Source organism: Microtus pennsylvanicus, chromosome 14, assembly GCF_037038515.1.
Source record: "Microtus pennsylvanicus isolate mMicPen1 chromosome 14, mMicPen1.hap1, whole genome shotgun sequence".
NCBI classification, from domain to species: Eukaryota; Metazoa; Chordata; class Mammalia; order Rodentia; family Cricetidae; genus Microtus; species Microtus pennsylvanicus.
In genome coordinates, this window is record NC_134592.1 from 4,763,494 (window position 1) to 4,785,345 (window position 21,852).

At 39.9% G+C, this 21,852-nt stretch overlaps 1 protein-coding gene and 1 gene segment (V, D, J or C); one reads left to right on the plus strand and one right to left on the minus strand.

The window, feature by feature from the left end:
* Nucleotides 1-3,368: 3,368 nt before the first annotated feature.
* The window catches only part of Tedc1 (tubulin epsilon and delta complex 1), a 520,546-nt gene continuing 502,062 nt past the window's right edge, over nt 3,369-21,852 (minus strand). Inside the window, exon 9 of the transcript XR_012907782.1 lies at nt 3,369-3,428. The gene's annotated coding sequence lies outside the window, so the exon portion shown is untranslated. The remainder of the gene's footprint in view (nt 3,429-21,852) is intronic.
* Nucleotides 16,559-21,852, plus strand: part of LOC142835324 (Ig mu chain C region-like) — a 248,437-nt gene continuing 243,143 nt past the window's right edge. The window contains 2 exon segments of the C gene segment in view: nt 16,559-16,619; nt 16,712-17,010. Of these exon segments, the coding sequence occupies nt 16,574-16,619; nt 16,712-17,010 (345 nt within the window).

The window sequence follows — 21,852 nt, forward strand, 5'->3', positions numbered from 1 at the left end:
ATCCTTTTTCAGTCCCAGTCCCTCTGGCCTTGGTGAGCTCCCATTAGATCAGCCCCACTGTCTCAGTGGGTGGGTGCATCAGTCACGTTCCTGACTTCCTTGTTCATGTTCTCCCTCCTTCTGCTCCTCATTTGGGCCATGGGAGCTCAGTCCAGTGCTCCAATGTGGGTCTCTGTCTCTATCTCCATCCATCACCACATGAAGGTTCTATGGTAATATGCAAGATATTCATCAGTATGGCTATAGGATAGGACCATTTCAGGTTCCCTCTCCTCAACTGTCCAAGGAACTAGCTGGGGACATCTCTCTGGACCCCTGGGAACCCCTCTAGAGTCAAGTCTCTTGCCAACCCTAAGATGGCTCCCTTAATTAAGAAATATACCTCCCTGCTCCCATATCTATCCTTCCATTATCCCAACCATCCCATTCCCCCAAGCTCTCCCCATCCTCCCCTTCTCACTTTTCTCTCTCCAATTACCATTTCCCCCATTTCACCCCACCCCAAGTTCCCAATTTTTGCCCGGCAATCTTGTCTACTTTCCATATCCAGGTGGATAACTATGTTTTTCTTCAGATTCACCTTCTTATTTAGCTTCTTAAGGATCACAAATTATAGGCCCAATGTCCTTTATGGCTAGAAATCAATTATGAATGAGTACATACCATGTTCATCTTTTTGGGTCTGGAATCCCTCACTCAAGATAGTTTTCTATTTCCATCCATTTGCATGCAAAATTCAAGATGTCATTGTTTTTTACCACTGAGTAGTACTCTAATATGTATATATTCCACACTTTCTTCATCCATTCTTCCATTGAAGGGCATCTAGGTTGTTTCCAGGTTCTGGCTATTACAATAATGCTGTCATGAACATAGCTGAACAAATGCTTTTGTCATATGATAGGGCATCTCTTGGGTATATTCCCAAGAGTGGTATTGCTGGGTCCTGAGGTAGGCTGATCCCGAATTTCCGGAGAAACCACCACACTGATTTCCGAAGTGGTTGCACAAGTTTGCATTCTCACCAGCAATGGATGAGTGTGCCCCTTACTCTACAACCTCCCCAGCAGAGGTTATTATTGCTGTTTTTGATTTTAGCCATTCTGACAGGTGTAAGATGGTATCTCAAAGTTGTTTTGATTTGCATTTCCCTGATTGCTAAGGAGGTTGAACATGACCTTAAGTGTCTTTTGGCCATTTGAACTTCTTCTGTAAAGAATTCTCTGTTCAGTTCAGTGCCCCATTATTTAATTGGGTTAATTAACATTTTAAAGTCAAGTTTCTTAAGTTCTTTATATATTTTGTAGATCAGACATTTGTCTGTTGTGGGGTTGGTGAAGATCTTCTCCCAGTCAGTAGGTTGCCTTTTTGTCTTGGTGACAGTGTCCTTTGCTTTACAGAAGCTTCTCCATTTCAGGAGGTCCCATTTATTCAGTGTTGCCCTTAATGTCTGTGCTGCTGGGGTTACACCTAGGAAGCGATCTCCTGTGCTCATATCTTGTCCTTTTTCACAACATTTCACAGCACCCCTCCCTGTGTTCCACTCCTCATATACTTCCCATATCCTCTTGTTCAGCATTCTTTGAGCCTTGGAGGAACTTGAATGACACTGGAAATCTTATATCACACAACATATTGAAGATTGAAAAGGACAGTTTCTGCCTTATAGAGAATCCAGATTGTGTGTTTGAGACTCTGTGTTTTTTGTGCTCTGGCTTATGTTCTGTAGGCTTAGAACTGAATGGAAGTCAAGACAGGAAAAGACATCTTAAATGAAGAGTAAGAAGGAAAAAGCACAGGGTAATGAAGAGGTTTTGAAAGGAAATTTGGGTGTCAGGAGAGAAAGGGGATGAGTGGTTAGAAAGCATTAGAATTTGGGAAAATAAAAACAATGTCTTCTGAAAATACAAAATTGATGCAAAAGTTTTGTGTTTTGTTACAAAATGCATTAAATGTCTCCATTATGCTGACTATATAAATATACAGAAATAAAAACTGACCTAAGACAGCATGAAGACAGCCGTGTGTTCCCTGGTATCGAGATGGGAAAGGGAAAGGCAGAGTGGGGAGTAAATGTGATCATAGGAAGAATTTCAGGATGCAAACAATTTAGTGCTGCAAATATAAATATGTTCTTACAGAAATCACTGAGAGGAAGACAGTCAGCAACTAAAACATTTTCCATGCATATGGTGAAAAGAGAACTAAATAAAGTATGGTGAATCCCTAACAAGGGAAATGTGTACACAGAGCTACATTAATCCTTCATATTCTATAACTGTCATCAGTGTGCATGAAGTCTTATAACTGCTCTGAGTACTGCCTTCTGCCCAGGTCCAACTACAGAGCCTGTTATGGCAAGAAGATATGCAAATAAGTCTTCTCTGTGCCCATAAAATCCAGCCCTACCTTGACCCTGCAGTTCTGGCAGAAGAAAACAGCCCCTGGATTTCCAAGTCCTCCCAGTCAGGGTTCAGCAGTGAACACAGGTCACTCACCATGGACTTATGGCTCATATGGGTTTCTTTTATCCTTATTTTAAAAGGTAATTCATAAAGATGAGATGCTGTGTATTGTGTGGGTATGAGAAACAAAAAATATGTCTTCTGTGACAGTTTTCTAACCAGAATTCTTTGTGTTTCCAGGTGTCCAGTGTGAGGTTCAATTGCTGGAGTCTGGGGGAGACTTAGTGCAGCCTGGAACGTCCCTAAAACTCTCCTGTGCAGCCTCTGGATTCACCTTCAGTGATTATTACATGAACTGGGTCCGCCAGGCTCCAGGGAAGGGACTGGAGTGGGTTGCAAGGATTAATCCAAATGGTGGTAGCACCTGGTATACTGACGCTGTGAAGGGCCGGTTCACAATCTCCAGAGACAATGCCAAGAACACTCTGTACCTGGAAATGAGCAGTCTGAAGTCTGAGGACACAGCCATGTATTACTGTGCAAGAGGCACAGTGAGTGAATGCTACAGTGAGCTCAGACAAAAACATCCCTGTGGGGAACACAGAACCAGCAGGGGGCGCTAAGAGCATATAGATATCATAGTCACAGAAGAGCCTATTCAGAGAAGCATGGAAGACTGGACTTCTCTGTCTGCACTGCTTCTCCATACTACACTTAGGGATTTTCTCTAAGGTATAGTGTGTAATAATCCTTGAATGTCCAAATTATTATTTAAATTTGTGGTTCCAGTTGTGTTTTATGTTTTTATTTATTAAAGTGTTTCTCCCTGTTTCCCTTTATCCCTATCTCTTTTTTTTCTTTTTTAAAAAATATTTATTTATTTATTATGTATACAATATTCTGTCTCTGTGTAAGTTTGCAGGCCAGATCTCATTACAGATGGTTGTGAGCCACCGTGTGTTTGCTGGGAATTGAACTCAGGACCTTTGGAAGAGCAGGCAATGCTCTTAACCACTAAGCCATCTCTCCAGCCCCACAACATTCTTTTTTTATGCCTGTATCTTTTTTTGGTTATTTTATTTTATTTGATTTATTTATTAAGGATTTCTGCCTCCTCCCCGCAACCGCCTCCCATTTCCCTCCCCCTCCCCCGATCAAGTTACCCTCCCTCATCTGCTCGAAGAGCAATCAGGGTTCCCTGACCTGTGGGAAGCCCAAGGACCGCCCACCTCTATCCAGGTCTCCTAAGGTGAGCATCCAAACTGCCTAGGCTCCCCCAAAGCCAGTACGTGCAGTAGAATCAAAAACCCACTGCGATTGTTCCTGAGTTCTCAGTATTCCTCATTGTCCTCTATGTTCAGCTAGTCCGGATTTATCCCATGCTTTTTCAGACCCAGGCCAGCTGGCCTTGGTGAGTTCCCGATAGAACATCCCCATTGCCTAAGTGTGTGGGTGCACCCCTCGCGGTCCTGAGGTCCTTGCTTGTGCTCCGTCTCCTTCTGCTCCTGATTTGGACCTTGAGATTTCTGTCCCGTGCTCCTCTGTCTCTGTCTCCTTTCATCGCCTGATGAAGGTTAATATTCATGAGGATGCCTATGTGTTTGTCTTTGGGTTCACCTTCTTACTTAGCTTCTCTAGGAACATGCATTATAAGCTCATTGTCCTTTATTTATGGCTAGAAACCAAATATGAGTGAGTACATCCCATGTTCCTTTTTTGGGTCTGGCTTACCTCACTCAGGATAGTGTTTTCTATTTCCATCCATTTGTATGCAAAATTCAAGAAGTCCTTGTTTTTTACTGCTGAGTAATACTCTAATATGTATATATTCCATACTTTCTTCATCCATTCTTCCGTTGAAGGGCATCTAGGTTGTTTCCAGGTTCTGGCTATTACAAACAATGCTGCCATGAACATAGTTGAGCATATACTTTTGCTGTATGATAGGGCCTCTCTTGGTTATATTCCCAAGAGTGGTATTGCTGGATCCAGGGGTAGGTTGATTCCGAATTTCCTGAGAAACCTAAACACTGCTTTCCAGAGTGGTTGCACAAGTTTGCATTCCCACCAGCAAAGGGTGAGTATACCCCTTTCTCCACAACCTCTCCAGCAAAGGCTATCATTGGTGTTTTTTATTTTAGCCATTCTGACAGGTGTAAGATGGTATCTTAAAGTTGTCTACCAAAAGCAATCTATAGATTCAATGCAATCCCCATTAAAATCCCATCAAAATTCTTCACAGATCTGGAGAAGACAATAATCAACTTTATATGGAGGAACAAAAAACCCAGGATAGCCAGAACAATCTTATACAATAAAGGATTGTCTGGAGGCATTACCATCCCTGACTTCAAACTCTATTACAGAGCTACAGTATTGAAAACAGCCTGGTATTGGCATAAAAACAGAGAAGTCGACCAATGGAATCAAATAGAAGACCCTGACTTTAACCCACAAACCTATGAGCACCTGATTTTCGATAAAGGAGCTAAAAGTATACACTGGAAAAAAGACAGCATTTTCAACAAATTGTGCTGGCAAAACTGGATGTCATTCTGTAAAAGAATGAAAATAGATCCATATCTATCACCATGCACAAAACTCAAGTCCCAATGGATTAAAGACCTCAATATCAGTCCGAACACACTGAACCTGATAGAAGAGGAAGTGGGAAGTACCCTACAGCACATGGGCACAGGAGACCACTTCCTACGTATAACCACAGCAGCACAGACACTAAGGGCATCATTGAATAAATGGGACCTCCTGAGGATGAGAAGCTTCTGTAAAGCAAAGGACACTGTCACTAAGACAAAAAGGCAACCCACTTACTGGGAGAAGATTTTCACCAACCCCGCAACTGACAAAGGTCTGATCTCCAAAATATATAAAGAAATCAAGAAACTAGACCGTAAAAGGCTAATCAATCCAATTATAAAATGGGGCACTGAGCTGAACAGAGAATTCTCAACAGAAGAACTTCAAATGGCCAAAAGACACTTAAGGTCATGCTCAACTTCCCTAGCGATCAGGGAAATGCAAATCAAGACAACTTTAAGATACCATCTTACTCCCTATCTCTTTCTATGTCACAGTCTCTATCCCTCTCCCTCTTTACTCTCTTCCTCTATCTCTCTTACTTCTCTCCGTGTGTGTGTGTGTGTGTGTGTGTGTGTGTGTGTGATGACATAAGATGCATTTCATTAAAAATCTGCACCACTTGCTTTCAGACAGATTCTATCGCAGGGCCTGAATCTCAATGACTGAGTAGTCTGGTTGTTTACTGAATCCCAGTGATGGTTCTGACTCCACATTCCCTAAATGGTATATTGCTTGGCTGCTACACCCTTTTCTTTTTCTAGTTAGGTATTCTTAATTCTGTGTTCAGAAACCACTGAAAGGTTCTTGTGTGGCAAAAATTCATTTTTCACAGCCCCATTATAGTTGCTTTTTAAATTTAGGATGTGCTTTTACCTGAAGAAAATGCAGATCATCACATAGAGCAAAATGATCCTGTTCAGTGATCAGCATAAGTTCCTGATGAAGCCAAAGATGATTGTTAACCCTAGAAGATGAAGGCAGCTCAGAGCCACATGTGAGTCTAGAGGACCCTGTGGTATCTGTTTATCTTCATGAGCACTACACTACCCACACACAAACATATACCACTAATTAAAACAGTGTATTTTTTAAAAAGTTCTCATTCAATATTGTGATTTCGTCCAATGGTCTAGTTATTGTGTATTTTATATGAGACCTTGATTCAAATGGTAATATTTCAAAATATATTTATCATTTTTATTAAAAATACTGAGTAAAAACATCAGTACTCCACTTTAAAGTTAAAGGTTATAACAAGATTTCTGTCATCCATGAGAACAGTTTAAATTTTCCTTCCAAGAAAAACTCCTTTCTTTCACTTCTCTAAGACTTGAGTCAGGAAGTTAACAGATAGCTCTGGGAACCTAAAGTTGAGAGGTGATGTTCTCATGAACACATTGTTCTGCCCTCCATCTTCTGATTGAGATGCTTCACCTTGACCAGTGAAAGTGGGCAGAAGAGTTTGCGTAAAGCTAACATTTTTCATAACCACAGAAAAGGATCTTAAAACCAAAAGAATTAGTTGTCTGTAACCAATGATATGAGTGTCATTTACCCAAGGAAAGAATGAGACCAACTGCTATGGAAATGAAGAGGAAGGGACGCTTGTGCTGTGGAAAGAGGAATGTGGTTTTACTAAGACATTATGAAAACTGTGGAGCCCCTCAAAAAATTATACATCTGGATGAGCAGAAAACAGAAGCAGAGCTTGTGCAGTCAATCAGGAAAGGAGGGAGGAGAGAAAAGAAGAGACATGAGAATAGGAGAGGACAGAGTGTTAAAGAAGTGAGAGAAAGAGGAGAGAGGGTAGTGGGATACATCAGAGAATTTACCATATATTATGAATGAGCACGGTTATTTGTTTCTAAGTAGAATAAATAACATAGGTGGAAAAAGAATATTTTCAAGTATCATGTGATGCTTATATACATATAACTATCTGCCCTTGTTTGTGATTTTTTAAATCATAATTAAAGTTTTTATTTATTTTTTCATCCAAAAATTTAAATTTCTTCCCCTCCTCCCACTTCCCTCCCACTCCACCACTCACCCTCCTCCTTCACCCTCCCTCCTTAAGAGAGGGCATGGAACCCTGACCTGTGGGAAGTCCAAGTCCCTTCCCCCTACATCCAAGCCTAGAAAGCTTTGCATCCAAATAGACTAAGGTCCCCCCCCCAAAAAAAACAGTACATTCAGTAGAAACAAGTCCCAGTGCCTTTATCAATGACTTCTCAGTTAGGCCCCATTGTCAGCCACATTCAGAGATTCTGGTTTAATAGCATGCTCATTCAGTCCCAGTCCGGATTTGGTGAGTTACCATTAGAACAGGCACACCATCTCAGCGAATGGACCAACCCCTCGCAGTCCAGACTTCCTTGATCATCTTCTCTCTCCTTCTGCTCTTCAACTGGACCTTGGGAGCTCAGTCCATTGGTCTGATGAGGGTCTCTGTCTCTATCTCCGTCTGTCGCCGAACAAAGATTCTATGGTGATATTCAAGATAAACATCAGTGTGATAGTGAGGCCAGGCCAGTTCAGGCACCCTCTGATCTAGCTGGGGACATCCCTGTGGACACCTGGGATCCCCTCTAAAGCCAAGACTCTTGCCAACCCTAAAATGGCTCTTTTAATGTAGATATCTTTTCCTTGCTCCTATATGGGCCCTTCCTCCATCTCCACCCTCCCACTTCCCCAAGCTCTCTGTAGTTTTTCCTTTCTCCCTTCTTTCTCCCCCTCTCCCCTTCTCCCAACTCCATCCCCACCCCTACCCCTACCATCATGCCCCCAACTTTTGCCTGGCAATCTTGTTTGTTTCCAATTTCCAGGAGGATCTATGTATGTTTTTCTTTGGGTTTACCTTGTTATTGGGCTTCTCTAGGCTTGGGAACTATAGGCTTAATGTCCTTTGTTTACATCTAGAATCCATTAATGAGTGAGTACATCCCATGTTCATCTTCTTGGGTCTGGGTTATCTCACTCAGGATAGTGTTTTCTATTTCCATCCATTTGCATTCAAAATTCAAAACATCACTGTTTTTTACCACTGAGTAGTACTATAATATGTATATATTCCACACTTTCTTTATCCATTTTTCCATTGAGGAACATCTAGGTTGTTTCTAGTTTCTGGCAATTAAAAATAATGCTGCTATGAACATAGTTGAACAACTGCTTTTGTAGTATGATTGGGCATCTAATGGGTATATTCCCAAGAGTAGTATTGCTGGATCCTGAGGTAGATTGATTCCCAGAGATGCAAGACTGATTCACATATGAAAATCTATCAATGTAATCCATCATAGAAATAAACTGAAAGAAAAAAAACATATGTTCATTTCATTAGATGCTAAAAAAGCATTCAACAAAATTCAACACCCCTTTATGATAAAGGTCTTGGAGAGGTTAGGGATACCATAATCATATCTAAATTTAATAAAAGCAATATACAGCAAACCAATGGCTAATATCAAATTAAATGGAGAGAAACTCAAAACCATTCCACTAAAATCAGGAACAAGACAAGGCTGTCCACTCTCACCATATCTCTTCAACATAGTGCTTGAAGTTCTAGCAATAGCAATGAGACAACATAAGGAAATCAAGGGGATTTGAATCGGAAAGAAAGAAGTCAAACATTCGTTATTTGCAGATGATATGTTTGCATACATCAGTGACCGCAAAAACTCCTCCAAAGAACTCCTTCAGCAGATAAATACCTTCAGTGATGTGGCAGGATATAAGATCAAATCAAAAAAATCAGTAGCCCTTCTATACACAAAGGATAGAGAAGCAGAAAGGAAAATCAGGGTAACTTCAACTTTCACAATAGCCACAAATCACATAAAGTATCTTAGGGTTACACTAACCAAAGAAGTGAAAGATCTATTTGACAAGAACTTTAAGGCTTGAAGAAAGAAATTGAAGAGGACACCAGAAAATGGAAGAACCTCCCCTGCTCTTGGATGGTTAGGATCAACATAGTAAAAATGGCAGTTCTACGGAAGGCAATCTATAAATTCAATGCAATCCCTATCAAAATTCCAACAAAATTCTTCACAGACCTTGAGAGAAAAATAAATCAACTTTATATGAAACAAAAGCCCAGGATAGCCAAAAGAATCTTATATAATAAAGGAACTTCCAGAGGCATTACCATCCTTGATTCAAACTCTATTACAGACCTACAGTAATGCAAACAGCTTGGTATTGGCAAAAAAACAGAGATGTTGACAAATGGAAATGAATTGAAGACCCAGAATTTAACCCACAAACCTAGGAACACCTGATTTTCGACAAAGAAGCTAAAAGTATACAATGGAAGAAAGAATGCATCTTCAACAAATGGTGCTGATATAACTGGATGTCAACATGTAGAAGAATGAAAAAGAGATCCATATCTATCACTATGCACAAACTCAAGTTCAAATGGATTGAAGACCTCAATATTAATCTGACCACACTGAACCTGATAGAAGAGAAAGTGGAAAGTAGACTGCAACACATGAGCACAAGAGACCAATTCCTACATATAACCCTAGTAGCACAGACAATAAGGGCAACAGTGAATAAATGGGACCTTCTGAGACTGAGAAGCTTCTGTAAAGCAAAGGTTACTGTCATTAAGACAAAAAGGCATCCTATTGAATGGGAGAAGATCTTCACCAACCCTGCATCAGACAAACATCTGATCTCCAAAATATATAGAGAACTCATGAAACTGCACATGAAAATTCTAATTAACCCTATTAAAAATGGAGTACTGAACTGAAAAGAGAATTTTCAACAGAACAAATTCAAATGGCCAAAAGACACTTAAGGTCATGTTCAACCTCCTTAGCGATCAGGGAAATTCAAATAAAAACAACTTTGAGATGCCATCTTACACCTGTCCGAATGGCTAAATCAAAAACACCAATGATAGCCTTTGCTGGAGAGGATGTGGAGTAAGGGGTACACTAATCCATTGCTGGTGGGAATGCAAACTTGTGCAACCATTCTGGAAATCAGTGTGCCGGTTTCTCAGAAATATGTGTGTGTGTGTTTTTAGGAAGGATCGTCTCTGTTGTATATCTATCTGTGTTTATGTGTCTGAGTGACTGTGTGCTTGCTTCAGAGATGCATATTTTCTCATCATCTATAAATAATTTACATTAATGAGGTTACCAGAGCATCATCTGACCACAGAAACCTGTTCTGAAATCAGGTGAGCAGCGAGGCTGGGATACAAGTTTTACTTCAGACCCAGGGCCTCCTTTACCCTGATCAAGCTTCTGAGGCATTTCAGTTCCTTAATATCCCAGTGACCCTCAAAGCACCAGAGACAGAGAACCCAGCTCAAGGGACCTGTCTTTCTCTATTAGATTGCGGCAGACACTTTCACTCATATGTGCACTCTGCTCTCATAGAGGTGTGTGGTACTGAACATGAGTATTGAGATTCCGGCACATGCTGCATTTCAGCTACACAGTACTCTTGAAAGGATCATGGAGTTCAGACTCAGAATAGCAGTCACCAGCTGAGGGTGAAGTTTCCCTTTACTTCCTCTTATACTCTTCCTACTCTTCATTTGGTTTGATTTATCTTCTATACCCCTACATTCTCAAGAACCATGCTCAGTAAATTAATCCTTTTCTTTGTTTGGTTTTGTTTTGGTGTATTTGGAATAGGGTTTCTCTGAAGTCTCAGAGAACTAGCTCTTTCTACAGCATGCTGGCTTGAAACTCGCAGAAATCAGCCTGCCTCTGCCTCTCAAGTGCTGGGATTATAGGTTTGCGCCAACACTGCCCAGCAGTAAATTGATTCTTTACAGAATCAGGTATAAGTGCTGGATGTCAGGGAAGAAATAATTGTGTTTCCTGGTGTTTATTTTAGTAGTATATAAATGCAGTCATCAAAAATTATTTTCTGTAGAAAAATGGGATGTTTTATAAGATTGAGTTAGGCTTGTAACCTTGTCGTAGAGTGCTTTGTGATCATGTGAAAGGCCTTAAGTTTAAGAACCAAATTTACTTAATAATAGGAATTAAGCACTTAGACAAGTATCATTCTTATATTCATAGTCTTAAATGAGCAACTCTCTGGAAAAGGAATGGAAGTGCCCACAGTGAAAAGTGCAGTATTAAAGCTGTAGAGAGGAACCAAGTCTACAGGAGTTCATCTCTTGGATTCAATGGCAAACAGTTCATCCAAGGTCTACAGCATCCGTGGCACAGTTGTGAATAACTACAAACCATGAATCCAATGACAAGTAAGGACAATGTTAGAATGGCTAGAAATGCTAACTGGTTAGAGTGTGTGCACATATGTCAGGAGGCTAGAGTGGAGTTTGTATATGATTAGCAGTTGATTTCTATCTTATTCTTGAGTAAGGATGTCACAGTGAACCTGGAGCACAAATGCTCAGACAGAATCTTTGGCTGGCTAGACTTAGAGTACCTCCAGTCACAATGCCTCCAGTGCTGGGAATATAGGATAAACTATCACACCCAGCTTCTAAGCTGAGTGTTGTAAATTAAGCTAAGATTTTAATACTGGGAGGCAGGTGCCTTACCAATGAGCCAACTCTTGAGGCCTGAATATTATCACTGTACATTGATAAAAGATTTGTAATTTGTAAAAGAAAATGTGTATATTGTGTAATAATTTTAAAAGAGAAAATGTATTGCTAATATGATTTTTTAAACTGTTAACAGTCTATATGGAAATGAATACTTCATGTACAAACCCATGTCCTTATAAATGACTCTTAAAACTCTGACTTTTCATGAAAATCTGGAATTGAGGAGATGGGCAGGATCTGCAAAAGAAGATAGAAAGTAAATACTTATCAGAATATATTGTGTTGAAAGTTTTTCAAGGAAATAAATTCATTAATTATTGAAAACACTGCATTTGATGGTTGGGCATGGTGAAATAATAGTGTCAATCCATTCAGTTGGGAAACAGAAGCAAAAGTCAGTCACCTGAAAAAGAAAGGGAAAGCTCCTGGTTTCCTTTATCCTTTCAGGAACCTCCCAAAAATGCAATGTAGCCCTCAGGCTCAGAATGAAAGCCATAGACTAGCTGAGAAGCCCATCTCCTTCTCACTGGAGCTCCAGCAAAGCATGGCTGTCTTGATGCTGCTCCTCTGCCTCTTGACCTGTCCAACCTGTAAGTGTCTCAGAGTTTTAGGAGAGAGAACCAGGTACATCATGTATGGAATATTTGACTGATCGTAATGCTGCTTTTCCCCAGGTGCATTGTCCCTGTTCCAGGTGAAGAAGTCAGTACTTGAACTGGTGCAGCCATCACAGCATACCAAGACCCTGTCTCTCACCTGCACTGTCTCTGTGTTCTCATTAACCAGCTGTCATGAACACTGGGCCACCAGTCTCCAGGAAAGGGTCTGCAGTTAATTGAAATAAGATGGTATAATGAAAACACTGATTATAATTCAGCTTTCAAATCCTAGATCACCATCAGCAGAACATCTCCAAAAGCCAAGTTTTCTTAAAACAATGTGCAAACTGAGAACAAACACATATACTACTCTACCAGAGACACTGTTATAGAACTCCAGTGTGAACTTGTATAAACCTTCTTACAGAGAGCTCAGGGCCAGCACACAGTAGTACTAAGGGCTCACAGAGACTCACCGTTGTAATATTCTAGAACTTAATTTTTACTAATTTTTAATGCATCTTAATATTTTTGAAGTCCTGTTTACCACTGTAATGTTTATTTTTCTACACAATTAGTGATCTCATCTGAACAAGATAGCAACAAACAGGGCAGACATGACCATGCTGTGGGTACCAGGTTCAATTTGGAAGAGATTCAAAGATCAGTGGGAGTGGGGTCCTTAGATTTGTAACAGAGTTTCAGTTAATTCTCCAGTTAGAGTAGAATTTAGGAGTTTAGTAAGAGCCAACAGATCATGCAGGAATAACCTGGTAGGACCTACAATCCATTAACTTGATTTCCTTCATCTCTCTAACATCCTCACACGAAACATGAACATCTATTTCATAATTAATCTTTGCTATACTCTGGTACATATACCATGGAACTAAAGAATCTAGAGATAGCAGCTGAGCTTCAGGAGCCTGCAGGATGTCCTTGGCTAACATCCTGTCTAAGGTGTCCTTGAACCTCAAGTCCCTTTCTGGAAATGCTGTCAAATCACATTGTAAGTTGTATGTCTTAGGATCTATTCTGGTCTTCTCATATCCCTAGTGTGTAATAAATATGTTTTTGGCTAAAATAAAATACCCTACCTCTACCAAGGTACTAAAACACATTTAAAAGCTTACAGGATTTTAATTTTATCATGTAGATACATTTCTCTCTCTATTGTTTCCTCCACAGACTTCTTATTTACACTGATTTACTTGCGAATAAGTTTTGTGGTCTCTGCAATGATATCTGAATTACAGATCCTTGATCTGAATGTCAGATATCCCAGGTTGTGGCATTCAGGGATTTGGGGAAAGACTTGTATATTGTGGGCCATCCTCCATCACATTATGGTATAGGAGGTCCTTCTGTTTATGTATTGCTTTTATTGGTTAATCAATAAAGAAACTACTTGTACTGATCGTGTTGAACTTAGGTAGGCAGAGAAGAAAAATCTGAATTCTAGAGGGAAGAAAGCAGACAGAGAGCCACCATGGAGATGCCAGGTCAGACATGCTAAACCTTTGCTGGTAAGCCATGACCTTGTGAACACAGATTAATAGAAATGGGTTAAATCAAGATGTGAGAGTTAGCCAATAGGAGGCTAGAGCTAATGGCCAGGCAGTGTTTTAATTAATACAGTTTCTGTGTGATTATTTCAGTTGTAAGCCAGCCAGGAAGCAGGGACAAACAAGGGGATGCCACTCCCTTAATAGGAAAGACCAGTACCCTCCCTACTACATTTAGGTTGAGCAAGGTATACATCCAAAGAGAACATGCAGTAAAGACAAATCCCAGTGTCACTATCAGTGGCCCCTCAGTCTGCCACAACTGTCACCCACATTCAGAAGGACTAGTTCCCATGCTCATTCACTCCCAGTTTAGTTGGACTTGGTGAGCTACTATTAGCTCAGGCAAACTGTCTCAGTGGATGAACCCCTCATAGTATTGAATTCTTTGCTCTTACTCTTACTCCTTCCACTCTTCAGCTGGATCTTGGGAGCTCAGTCCAGTGCTCCCATGTGGGTCATTGCCTCTCTTTCCATCTGTTGTTGGACGAAGTTTCTCTTGGGTCCCCTCAGTATTGGAGCAGGCTGTGCAGTAGGGTTCCCAGAGCTCACAGCCCCATAGTCCTTATTCTATGTGTCATTAGCATTGAGCTTCTCTGTGAATAAAAGTGGGAACAGAATTTTAAAAAGAAATACTGTTGTATTTTCAGCATACTACAATCTCTGATAACTAATGTATATCTTGCATAACATCCCAATAGCTGTCTTGTGAGTAAACACTGGTGAAACCACTGTAGTAACACCATCATTTCTCCCCTGATGTTCCCACCAATATTACATCATACAATTTTACTAGTCACTTAGAGGTTTATATACTGAAACATTTAAGTTTTTGGATGTTTTCTCCTGACTTTTTCCTCCTTACAGGAATGCTAACTGAAAAATTTGTAATGAATTTTATAATTTTTATAATTTTCTATGCTTATAGCTTGTTTCCTTCAGCTTTCCTGGTCAAACACCCAGATGTTTTAATGTCTAATTTAAAAGCAAGATAAACAGACTATGACAAGTAAAGGGAACTCTAGAAGATTTCCTTGTGTAAAAGAAGAAAAAAAACAAAGGTTATGACATCAAACAGGTATAAATAAAGCATATTCCAGAACTTCCTAGTTTCTTAAGTTACCACCTTCTCTTCAGTATGTCCTGTGATTCATTCTAGATAATTTTAAAGAAAAGGGATACCTAAAAGATATATATATATATAATCTAACATGAGAATATCTGTTCCTGCAGCATGAATCCTGAAAGGGTAGGGCAAGAATGATATGTTTTCCTCCGAATACTGATTGATGATGGGATATTGTCACCTTAGGGTAAAGCCACAACTAATTGAATGTGAAAAGATATTGTACAAATCATGTATAGGATTATCTAAAAATATATGTTTTAGAAGTGAAGGATTCCACTCGTTCTTAGCTGGATGGGAAGATGGTCCCAGATAAAGTTGCCTACCAAGTTATTTGATATTTACCAATGTTCCTAAATCATTTGCTTTCTGAATTTTTGTTTTAAGTCTCAGCTATACAGTTTTAACAGATTTTTTTAATCTTTCTGTTTAGGATCCCTATGTGAAATGTTTTCCACCCAGCTCCTCCCACATCTTCCGAACATGCATCCCTACCAACCTTATACTTACTTAAGCACAGTTACTGATGTCCATATGTGAACCCAAGTATTGCAACATAGAAAACATACAAGTGACCATAACCTCAAAAAAAGAGTGACTATATCCCTGTCCAGAAAAATATATTTCCAACTGCTCCTCAGTGAGAAGAGTGACAAGGAGTTATCAGTCCTGTATTAGCAGGATTTGGCTTGCTTAAACCCAGGCGGGGTTATACAGACAACAGCAGCCATTATGAGTCCATGATTGTGATATCCATGAGATGTCCAGAAGACAGCATTTCACAGCACCTTTCCCTGGTTCCACTCCTCACATTCTTCCCTCCTCCCCTTCATCAGCGTTCTCTAAACCTTGGAGGAATTTGAATGGTGCTGGAAATTTTATATCACACAGCATATTGACGATTGGGAAGGACAGTTTCTGCCTTATAGAGAATCCAGATTATGTGTTTGAGACTCTGCGTGTTTGGTGTTCTGGCTTCTGTTATGTAAGCTTGGAACTAGAAGGGAAGTCAAGACAGGAAAAGACATGTTAAGTGAATGACAAGAGGGAAAAAGCACAGGGTAATACAGCGGTTTTCAAAGGAAAAGTTGGGTGTAGTGAGAAAAAGGGACTGAGTATGTAGAAAGCAAAGCATGAGAATTTGAGAACTAAAAACAAATCCTTCTGAAAACACAAAATTGATGCAAAAGTATTCTTTTTGGTTATAGACACTTATTAAATGCCCCCATTATAATTAAAATATAAATATACCTCAGAAAAAAACCATGTCCAACAGAAACAGAGGGACAGACAAAGCGTATATCTAAAAACACAGCTTATATCTAGAAACACAGCTATGAGTGGAGCTCTTCTATTTCACATTGACCCTAAAGAGATATGACAGTGTGGAAACACAACATTTTCTATGCATATAGTGAAAGGGAACTAAATAAAATGCAGTGAATCCCTAACAAAGAAACTATGTACAAAGAGCTACATTAATCCTTCAATTTCTATAACTGTCATCAGTATGTATCATGTCATATATCTTCTCTGAGTACTGCCTTCTGCCCAGGTCCAACTAGAGAGCTTGCTATGGCAGGAAGATATGCAAATAAGGCTTCTTTTGCTCATAAAACCCAGTCCTGTCCTGACCCTGCAGATCTGACAGAGGAGACCAGCCCTGGATTCCCACGTCTTCCTACTCAGAGGTCAGCACTGAACACAGGCCACTCACCATGGACTTAGGGCTCATTCTGGTTTTCTTTGTCCTTATTTTAAAAGGTAATTCATAAACATGAGATGGTATGTGTGGTGTGTACATGAGACAGAGAAAAAAATTTCTGTTTTCTAACCAGAATTCTTTGTGTTTACAGGTGTCCAGTGTGAAGTGCAGTTATTAGAGTCTGGGGGAGGCTTAGTGCAACCTGGAAAGTCCCTGAAACTCACCTGTGCAGCCTCTGGATTCACCTTTAGTAGTTACCCAATGAACTGGATCCGCCAGGCTCCCGGGAAGGGGCTGGAGTGGGTCACATCCATTAGTAGTGAGGGTGGTATCACGACCTATATTGACACTGTGAAGGGCCGGTTCACGATCTCCAGAGACAATGCCGAGAACACTCTGTACCTGGAAATGAGCAGTCTGAGGTCTGAGGACACAGCCATGTATTACTGTGTGTTAAGGCACAGTGAGTGAAAGCTACTGTGAGCTTAGACACAAACACCCCTGTGGGGCACACAGAACCAGCAGGGGGCACTGAGAGCACTTAGAAATAAGGGTCACAGAAGAGCCTTATTAGAGAAGCAGGGAAGACTGGACTACTCTCTGTCTGTACTGCCACTGAATATCACACTTAGGGATTTTCTCTACAAATATAGTGTGTAGTACTCTTTGAAGGTTCAAATGATTATTCAAATTTCTGTTTTCTGTTGTGTTGTGTGTGATGATTTATTATAGTGTTTCTCCCTGTTACCCTTTATCTCTCTGTCTACCTGTGTCTGTCTCAATCTCTCTTGCTCTCACTCTTTCTCTCTCACTACTCTCTCTCTCATTTGTGTGTGTGTGTGTGTTGATATATGAAGCATTTCTCAAACAATCTGCAATAATTGTTTAGAGGCAAATTCTATCACTGGCCCTGGATCTCAATGACTGAATAGTCTGATTTTCCAGTTATTATCAGTAATTGTTCAATCTCCACATTCCCTATATGGTATACCGGGTTGACTGCTACACCCATTTCTCTCTCTTTGTTTTTCTTTCTCCTTCTCTTTCTTTCTTTTCTTTCTTTTTAATTATGGATTCTGAGTTCTGTGTTTAGAACCAACTAAAGGGTTCTTGTGTGTCAAAAATTTGATTTTCACATCCCCATTATAGTTGCTTTTAAAATTTAGGATGTCTTTTACTGGAACAAAATGCAGATCATCACACTGAGTTCGAGTGATCCTGTCTTTTGACCTGTATCAGTTCCTGAAGAAGCCAAAGATGATTGAAACCCTAGAAGACGCAGGCAGCTCAGGACCATATGTGACTCTGGAGGACTCTGTGCCTTCTGTTTGTCTCCATGAGCACTACACTATCCACACAAAAGCATATACCCCTAATTAAAGCAGTGTATTTTTAAAAAGTTTTCATCCAATTCTGTGATTTAGCCCAATGGTCTGGTTCTTGTGTAGTTTATATGAGACCTTGATTCAAATGGTAATTTTTAATAATTATATTTCTCATATTGAATAATAAATACTGTTGTTGACTCCTCACCCTGTTAAAGGTTATGGTTTCTGTCATCCAAGAGAATAGTTTAATTTTGGTTTCCAAGAAAAACTTCTTTCTCTTACTTCTCTAAGTTCTGAGTCAGAAGGGTAACAGCTCTGGGAACCCAGAGTTGAGAGGTGATGTCCTCATGAGCACACACTGACTGCCCTCCATGCTCTGATTGGGATGCTTTACCTTGACCAGGGCATATGGGCAGAAGAGGTAGCATAAAGCCAGCATTTCTAACAACCACAGAAATGGATCTAAACCCAAGAATTAGTTGCCTGTAACCAAAGATATGAGTGCATTTACCCAAGGAAAGAATAAGACCAAGTGTTATGGGAATGAAGGAGAAGGGACAACTGTGCTATGAAATGGGAATGTGGTTCTGTTAAGACATTCCAAATACTCTGGGGTCCCTCAGAAAATTACACTAGATGCTGTGACCCTTCAATCTCACTCCCGGTAGAGCAGACAAAAGAAGGAGAGTTGGTGTGGGAAATCAGGAAAGAAGGGAGGAGAGAAAAGAAGAGACATGAGAGTAGGAGAGGACAGAATGGTCAAAGGAGTGAGAGAAAGAGGAGAGAGAGATTTGGGATAAATCAATGAATTCACTGTACTTTATAAATGAGCGTGGTGATTTGTTTTTAAGCAGAATGAATGACGTAGGTGGGAAAAGTTTCAAATAGCATAGGATGTTTATATACATATAGCCATCTGCTCTTGTATGTTTGTGGAAAGAATTGTCTTTGTTGTTGTGTATCTGTCTGTGTGTATATGTCTGTGAGTCTGAGTGCTGGCTTCAGAAATGCATACTTTCTCATCATCTATATATAGTTTACATTATAGAGGTTACCACAGCATCATCTGACCATAATGTGTGACTTTACCGTCGATTCATTCCCGTTGCAAATGACTTTTGCTTATCAGATGTTGCTGTGGAACAATGGTTTTATCCTGTCAACTACATTTTAAATAAATGCTGATTTTTCCAGTTACCAGGCAGCAAGTATAGGAAGGACAACCAGACAGGAAGTAGAGGTGGGTCAATGAGAACAAGAAAATTCTGGGAAGAAGGAAGTCCTAGTCTGCAGTCATGACCCAGCCACAAAAGAATCAAGACGTGACTGCCTCACAAAATAAGGTACCAAACCAAGTGACTTACATAGACATGATATGAACAATGGACTGATATAAGTTATAAGAGTTAAAAAGAAGTCTGAGCTACTAAGCCAATCAGTTTATAGTTAATGTAGACTTCTATGTGATTTCTTTGGGACTTAAAATATGTAGGAAATGGGCAGAACAGAAAACCTCAGACAAAAAGATGCCCCAGCTTGTGGCCCATGTAGGATTCAGGGAAAGGCTTGTGCATTGTGAGCTATCCTCGATCACATTATTGGAACCTTCTGATTGATATCACTGTAGAAGACCAAGTGGATATTCAAAGCAAAAAGATAACATTTGTCAACTCAAATGTGATGAAAATAAGGATCTGTTGTTGGTCTGTTCACAATGTCATGGAGTTCTACAGCATAGTATTCCGCCTCATTCTCTGGGTCTTACATGTTCTCCACCCTCTCTACAGAAGTATTCTTTTGACATGGAGAACGTGACATAGATGCCCACTAGACCAAAGCAAATTAATTTATTCTAAGCAATTGGAAAAGTTGTGTTTCTCAGAATTAAGCATAACTCTACTGAAAGAAAAGCTTATCCAATAAAGGCTAAGATCAGCACTAACTATGTGTTTAAACATAAATATTGAGAAAATATTTTCCAATATGTCCAGTTATCAAGATGACTATAATAGGTTCTTCTCTGAGAACTATGACCTCCCCAAGCCCGAGTGGTTAGAGTATCAGCCATGGATGCATTCCTATAAAATAGGCCATCTTCAGCTTGATTCCTCAAACTGTTTGTAATGATTTCTTCAGCAATATCATTTTTATCTATTTCTGGTAGGCAACTAGAGTCAATGTCAATAACTTGTTTTGTTTGAGGAGCCATGGGTCTTTCCTTATGAGTAAACGTCCATCCCTGACACAGAGCAAGAAATAATGCAGATGTCTTAAACTTCATTTAAAGGTAAGGAATATGAGTAGTCAAGCTTCATCTCTATTAGTGACTGTTAGCCAAACTTGAGGAAATGGGATGGGAGCCTTGACATATGGCACAAAAGTGATACTTGAAACTTTAACTTGATCCCACCTCTCCTGAATCACATCTTCATCTCCACACACACACAATGAAGAAACAGTTTAATTGAATTTTGTGAAGATGGAGTACATGACCATATAGTAGTTTGGTTAAAGAAAGAGAGGGGGGCATCAATGTGAGCCCTAATACAATTCTCCATGACTGGTTCCCAGTACCAGTAATAGGTGTTTGGTTGAAGCAAAAAGTAGTATATTCAATATGCTATTCCTCACATCCTGATGAGAGGAGTGAATTCCTTTTCTGTCCTCCAATGCTTTTTCTGGACTCTAGTGCCTGACTATTCTATTCTCTATACCACCAATCACAATCTGAAGTTTAGTGTTTATGCTGAAACTCTGAGAAGCAGATTCAAAACCAAAATTCACTAGAAAAGGATTTGCTTAGACTTGACTCCAAGTCAAACTGTCAAATAGTGAATCAGGGATGTATGATGATAAGGATATCATTTCTCAAATACACAGGGCTGCGTAGGTGATCTCAGACTCCTCATCCTGAGTCCTTGCTATTGGTCCATCACAAACCTCCTCCCATCATGTTGTCACACACATACCCTGCGTAGGCTGTGAACTAGGTCACTGAATAAAGAATAAATTGGTTCAAATAGAGAGATGGTATGGGATGTTGAGAGTCTATCTAGTTTCACCAGCATCACTCAGTAAAATTGGAGCAGGGTGGATGTGCACCTCCTATAACAAGAAGCACTAGGGGAAATGTGAACACATCATAGGATTTTTATCATGAAAGAAAATCAGGAATTCCGTAGGGTTCAGTCTAATTAGTAATATCAAAAGTACAAGAGAATCCTGGGCACTGCCCTGGAGCATATTCAGACTAACTACCAGATGGTGGGTCTTTAACTAGAAAGATAGGTACAGTCATAGATGTATAGTAACACTAAAGTGTTACTTTATAATATCACTAAAGACCACATGCATCAATAATGTTGAGACAGCTATTTCATCTTGAAAGGAATGTGGTGAGTCAATTTTCACCCCTGACTTATTAAAAAAAAAGGCTGAATTTGTGCATGGACATTTATCTTCCAGTTCTGTTATATCCTTTCATGGGTTGTGGGATCTCATAGCTGTCTCACACACATTCCTGACCTCAGTGCAAAAAGGAGTGTTGTCTATCAATGAGGCTATTGGGTCTTCTCCTGTGACTGGTGGCAATACCCCAAGGTGAGTATTACCATTTTGCCCATATGTCAGTATAGAGGTTTTAACAGCAGTTAATTTATAGAGGCTATATTTTCTTATACTCAAGTGTGTTGTCCCATGTGAAGCTTCAGGAGACAAGACCTAGACTGATGAAGCTCTCACACTCATTTTCTCTCAGCTGCATTGGCAATGGTTACTCCATCAGCAGCCTGGGCCTGGATTTGACAGCTCCAAAGAAGGTCCTAAAGTGGGTGAGTTATGTAAGTAGTGGTTGGTGGTTGTGGCACCAGTTATAGTCCTTCCTACAAGAGACAACATTTCATAATTAGTGAAACATCTGAGAACCAGGTATTCCTAAAACTATACTCTGTGACCACTGAGGACA